A 6621-nucleotide genomic window follows, 5' to 3' on the forward strand; every position below is an offset into this window, starting at 1 on the left:
CGGTAGCGCCAAGAACGGCTCCATGTTCAACGTCGGTGCTGACTTGGATGGCGCCAGGGTGAAGCGGGATGAAAGGAGGGAGCGGATGCGGATGAGGAGGGAGGACCAGGTGAGGACGGCCAAGATGGGGATACTCGGGGTGAATGTTGGCGTGCAGGACGCTGGCGTTCCGGTGTCGTTGCGGAGGAAGGCTGAGATTTGGACAGCCAAAAAGGAAATTTTGGAGCTGCGTCGGGGCAGCTGCGCCGGTGAGGTGCTTGACGAGAAGAGGGCGGCAAGGAAAGGCGGCCAGGGCGCCAACCCCTCCCCCGATCAGCAAGCATTCTTGGACAAAGTCAGGAAGCTCAAAGGTGAAGATAGCTAGCTAGAAAAACATGGGAACCAAGATGATTTCTACATGTAATTGTGTCGAAATATTCCTTTTGCTAAGGTTTGCGATAACGAGATCCTTCTATTTTGTGACTGAATCAGGCATGCCATCGCTAGAAACTGTTTTGGCCCCCAACTAATTGACCTTGTATTTCATCCCAAGAAATCAGAAATTGTTACATACGCTCAAGCTTAATTCTGGCAAAATCTATGTTTTTCCTTTGAAGCAGCCATGTCTTTGCTAGCTGCTTTGCAAACTATAAGAGTAATTAGCAGTACAGGGTGAGCTCGAGGGCACCAACCTGATCACGAGGGGTAGGTGGGCAGCACAACTAATGGGCTCAATACGATAATATGGTCTGATTTGAAATATTAGGGGCTAGTTTTTAGCGTTTTGCTGTGGGCTGATATGTTTTTGGGAGGAAAATTTTTTAGCATAGCCCCCAATACCTCGTTTTGAGGAAAAAATTTTTAGAAAACTCTTGAAGTTGCTCTAAGTCCGACCATTTTTTGGGTAGGCTCAAAAAGGAGCCCATTCAGTTTATGACATCAAATTAACTCAGATCTGAGTGAGATATGACCCATGGCAGTTTCAAACCTGCCTTTTGTGCCCGGGCTCAAGCTTCTCATTCTATTTAGTGTACAAATAATTAAAACAGGTAGTCGGATTGGCTCAGAGCTAAGCTAAAATTTATTGGGCCTTTTATTCCTTTGTCCAAGCCCGGTCTTACAAACGCTGCTGAGCTAAATTTTACCACCAAACTTTCTAGGAAAGCATTTTGGCGGTACTTTTTAGGGGCATATTCAAATATGTTTCTTGACAAACTCCTATTTCTTGAAAATTTCTAGTAAAATTTCTTTTGAACAACTTATAGGCACATTCTCTGAATAATTTTTTTGAGAACACCTTCAAAACATTTGCAGGAAACAATAAATAAAGGAGGTGCTAAGGATTAGGTAAAGTAGATCTAGTTTTTAGCAGGGGGGAGAGATGATGGATGAGCTGGAGTACATAGAGAGGGTAGTGGTTTGCGTGCAAGACCGAGCTAAGGATTTCATGAAAATGAAGGCTGCCTGAAAAAATCGAAGTGCCTGAAATTACTCATGTCTCTTGCAGTCTTGCTATCCTCCTATTGCAGATCAACGCGTTGAAGGACGGACCAGGACCTCTGTAGCATAAAATCCGTGGATGTCACAACTCACAATGGAAATGGTCCTAGATAAGTACAATCAACGTGTACACCTTGCCGGGCAGGAAAAGGAGGCCCACATAAAGCAAAACTGACATCTGCTCCTTCAGTTAGGCTGGGCAACTGGCGTGTGCTGGAACGAAGAAATCTTCCTCCAAAAAGCCAACTCAGTTCACGTGTTGATACAATTACCAAGCTGCCCCTCGCATTCTCCCCCAAATCCTCCAAATCACCAAGCCCAGTCCTCACTCTCCACTGCGCTCGCTCGCTGCAGGCTGCAGCTGCTCGAGCCCCCAAGCGGAAGCACACCGAGCCCCGATGGCTGCGCCGTGGGTGATCCTACGCCGTTTTCTCGGCGTCGTCCCCAAGCAAGCGGAGGCGGAGAACCCCGCCGCTATCTCCACCGCGCTCAGGGCGCCGCCGCGGGTCACCATCCTGAGCGTGGGCCCGAGCGCCCGTCCCGAGGCCACCCGCCCCGACAAGGTGCCCTACCTCATCGCTGCCGACCCCACCGGCCTCCTGATCTGCTTCACCGTCGGCGAGGCCCCCAGCGAGACCGTCGATCTCATCGTGGCACGGGAGTTCCTCCCGCCTCCCGGGGATCCGTCTCGCTATCCGACCACGGGATCCGCCGAGCACATCCCCCGGCGCCCTGCGTCCATGCCCGCCACCTGCAACCTCAGGAGCGTCGGGCTCACTCCCGGGCTGTTCGCTGGCGACTACGTGATCGCGGAGCTCCAGGTCGGCATGCGCCGCGCCAAGCTCCTCCGCTTCTTCTCCCGCGAGCGTCTTTGGATCGAGACGGACCTGCCCAGCCCCTTGTCCTCCATGGACAGGGAGTGGGCTCCCTCCGGCGTGGTCGCCCACGAGGGGAGGCTCTGGTTCCTCGACCTTTCATGGGGGCTCATCAGCTGCGACCCGACAACCATCCTGCCCGCCTTGCGCTTCCACAACCTCCCGCCGGGCCGCTACATCCATGAGGCCAAGCCGTTCCTCCACACCATCCGCTGCATCAGCGTGAGCAACCAGATGCTGCGGTACGTGGACATCGCCCGCGACCTTGATCTGGACGGCCGGGCCGCCGAAAGGAAGGTGGTCGTGTGGACGGGGATCCCTGACCCTGTTACCGGCGACCGCGATTGCAGCGTCCGGTGGCTCAAGACGTACGAGATGAGCTTCAAGGAGATCTGGAACGACCCCAGCTATAAGGACACGCAGCTGCCGAAGATGATCCCTGAAATCGTGCTCGTGAACCCCAGGAGCCCCAACGTGGTCTACTTCTTCCTAAGGAGGAGCCTCTTTGGCGTCGATGTGCCTGCGCATCGGGTCGTGGGGTTCGTCAAGGATGCCCACAAGCTCGTGGCGCCGCGCTGCAGGCGCTGCGTCCTCCCTTGGGACCTAGCACCCTCCATTGCCAACGGTAATATATAAATAGTACATAACTACAACTTACAATCTTAGTAATTCTATTATTCTTTCTTGTTTCCTTTGAGTGTGCTTTCTGCATTTTAGTATCCGGTATCATGTTGCCGGTCGCACAATCTATCATTTGCATATTGATCCACAGATCATGTAATGGTGGTTTGCTTTGGGGATGCATACTATATATTCACTAGTACTGCATCTTCTGGTTCAGGAATTTCCCCTTGAGCACCCAGTTAAATATATATCACCATAGGCAACTAGTTAGTTAATTAGCATACTTGTCTACTTTAGGTTTAACTCGCATGAGGTTGCTCAATGAAATTCCGAGTTGCATCTAATAACGAATGCATGAACATACAAGGCAACGGAAGGCAAAAGGAGAGCCTACTTTGTGTTGAGTAGATGATCAACTAGTTTTCAGTTCACATTGTCTAATCAAGATATATATGATCATGAACACGGGACCTTCGCTACTCAGGATAAACAGTTTTTTTTGTTCTGTTCTACACCGTCAGAAAATTGAATTATCTGCCAGAACTCTGATTCATATGGTGCACAGCTGAAATTCTTTTTCAATGACACCTGTATGCACACATGCGCATATAATTTTACATTTGTTTTCTATCTCACTAAAAGTCACTCAGATGATATATGTGATGTCCCCCAGTGCGGCAGTGCCCACAGGTATTTGCAATTTAAGTGATGTGTTCTTAATTATGTGTGGGGTTACTTGCATCAGATGTGCATGTTCATATATGGAATCAGATTTATATGTCGCGTTTATATCTGGATTGCTGGACTAGCTATCCACTTCCTAGTTCTTACCATCATTTCAGGATTGATGGTTTCATGTGATTATAGCGTTATTAGTCCTGTCCATGCATGGGGTGACCTACTTTGAATAAATTGATTGTGTATGTTGATAGTTATTGCGCAGGATATACTAAAAATCAGTGACTGATAGCATTGATGCTAATGCTTCATATATGTGAACACTACAAGATTTCTAACATATGCTGAGAGTTATTGAAAAAGCGGTGTCCATTCCGTCTGCTATTCTTGGTCGGCAAATGGTTGGTCGGGAATTAATTTTTACTATTGGGAAATCCTACTTTGCTGCTAAACTACCATCAGCCATTGGAGAGGAGATACTAATGATGCTGGAGTTCCCGTCGGCCACTTGTAGGATACTCTAGGCAATAGTTCTAAATCTTGTAGTGGAAGGAAGTTATGAAGAGCCTTCTTAGATGATCAACTAGTTCTCAGTTCACATTGTCTAATCAAGATAGATGATACATGAACACAATGCCTTTGCTACTCGATATATACAGTTTTTGTTTCCGTTCTACATCGTAAGAACATTTAATTATCTGCCGGAATTCTGATTTATATTAGTGAACAACTGAAATTCTTTTTTACTGACACCGTATGCACAGGCATACATAATTTTCATTTTTTTAATTTCTATCTTGCTTAAAGTCACTCCGATGATATATGTGCTATGCCCAGTGCCCCCAGGTACTTGCAATTTAACTGATGTGTTCCTAATTATGTGTGGGGTTACTTGCATCTATCAGATGATGTGCCTATGCCATGTTCATATATAGATTCAGATTATTTATATGTCGCCTTTTATATATATGGATTGCTCGACTAGCTATCCACTTCCAAGTTCATACCATCAGTTCTGGATTGATGGTTTCATGTGATCATAGTGTTACTAATCCTGTCTATGGGTCAGTATCTATGAATAAATTGATTGTGTCTGTGGATAGTTATTGCGAAAGATACGAAAATTCAATGACTGATAGCATTTATGCTAATGCTTTGTATATACGAATGAAGCTAAGGAACCACCAGACGTTTGGACAGCCCAATTGTTCCAAAACTCTGTACTGGCAATCTGGCATCAAACAGATGGAACACAGTTCCAGTTAATTCCTGTCAAATATATTCACAATGCAGAGGCTAACAGCCAGTTTCATTTATTCTTTGTGATTTCAATGCTCTAAGTATTTCTTCTGAATCATAAGATTAACATATTCTATTACCATTTAACTGAGTAGCATTGCTTCTCTTCAGGTCTTGTGGAGGCTATAGTTCCTTTTCAAGAGCAATGCGGGTCATCATCAACGACTCCAGGGACGAGTGACTGAATGAAGCAAGGTCTACAGCTAACTTTTTCATAAGCGTGATTATTTCTGTTTCTTGAAAATATTTCCTTTTATTTCTCTAGCATCTTGTATAACTAGTAAGCCCTCCTTCTTTCTTATTAAGAAACTTATCTTATTTGTGCAGGACTGGAGGTCATGAACATGCCCAAACTTATGTCCCGTTGAATGCCTTGCGGAATGTGTGGTACCAGAGAATGAGATTCAAATCATATTTCATTATTGGTCTCAGACAAATATTGCTCCATGTTTAGCGAGTTTTATACATGCTTCTTGTTGCGATGTATGTAGCATGGTGATGGTTGATACCCTTGCAACAATTTATTTGGTAGCCCTAATCTGCTGAACTCTTTTGCCCTAATGTGTTTGGACTTTGTTCTCTTCTGTCTGTTTATTTGCTACTACTGCAAGTACAACCCAGATCTATGGCTGCAGAGATGATGTCTTTCTTTTTATGGAAATAACTTACACTAACTTGAATGATTCATGCTATATGATGGAGATGATTCATGCAATCAATCATTATACATACGTGGTAGATAATTCGTCCTATCAAAGTAAATGTCGTGATGAGTTTTTTTTTTTGAATCTGTCATGATGAGTTTTCGAGGCAGCATGTTGTTGCTTAGCTTTAGCAAACTTATCAGTTGCTTTTTTAAATATAGTTATGATGGTCACATGGGTATGTGGCTGATACATAAGAAATTGTTCAAATTCTAAAACAATCACTTGATTTTGTTATTTGTGCATATAGCTTTAAATTTACAGTTTTAGCATGCACTCAGTTGACCCCTGTATGAAAAAGGTGTACTCTAGTGACCGCCCACATGGACCCTGCCACTTCTATCAAGAAAGGGCATTTTTAACAATTTTTTAGGAAAACATTTATATATATTTTTTTTTCTAATATATATATATTTAGAAATTAAACATTTCCAGAAATGTTTTTTGGAGAAATTTTCTTGAACTTATTCTGTAAAACTCATTTCATAGAAATAAATATTCTCCAAATTAAATAATTTAATCTGAAAAAATATTTTCTAGAAAGTGTTGAGAGAATCTTTTCACATGAAACAAGAAAAGGAAAAAAAAACTTGCTATGGTGTATAGCGTGGTTGTTGTACTGAGGCCTACCTCTTTGAACTTCAGTTGCCGTGCTAACCTGACATTTACCCCTGTTCTTCGCTCATTTGATCAAGCATTCTCCAATAATGTACAATGATTGATAGCAGGAATCATCTCCGACATTAAGAACTGATGCCAGTAGAGAGGGGTTTCCGCTGCACCTGGAGCTTTAACTAGCGGCCACCATTATTAAATCCCTCCGCCTTGCTCGAATTAATGGAGTTGATGTACATGAGAGATCGAGGCGAGAGAGAAATGAATAACGAAACTAAAGGAAAGTGAAAATGTGGATAGTTAATAAATATATTTAGTCCCTCGTGGGTCCTAGCGGTGAGAAATTG

General features: G+C 44.2%; 1 protein-coding gene across 1 annotated transcript; it reads left to right on the top strand.

Moving 5' to 3' along the window:
* Positions 1 to 1877: 1877 nt before the first annotated feature.
* Positions 1878 to 2990, top strand: LOC117853472 (uncharacterized). Its single transcript, XM_034735823.2, has one exon. The coding sequence runs from the start codon at positions 1878 to 1880 to the stop codon at positions 2988 to 2990; it is 1113 nt and encodes a 370-aa protein (XP_034591714.2).
* The last annotated feature ends 3631 nt before the right edge of the window (positions 2991 to 6621 follow it).

The sequence above is a fragment of the Setaria viridis genome, chromosome 4 (assembly GCF_005286985.2).
Source record: "Setaria viridis chromosome 4, Setaria_viridis_v4.0, whole genome shotgun sequence".
Lineage (NCBI taxonomy): Eukaryota > Viridiplantae > Streptophyta > Magnoliopsida > Poales > Poaceae > Setaria > Setaria viridis.

What these genes read in the sequence shown, in the direction of transcription:
- LOC117853472 (XM_034735823.2), top strand. Translation starts at nt 1,878, where the DNA reads ATGGCTGCGCCGTGGGTGATCCTACGCCGTTTTCTCGGCGTCGTCCCC.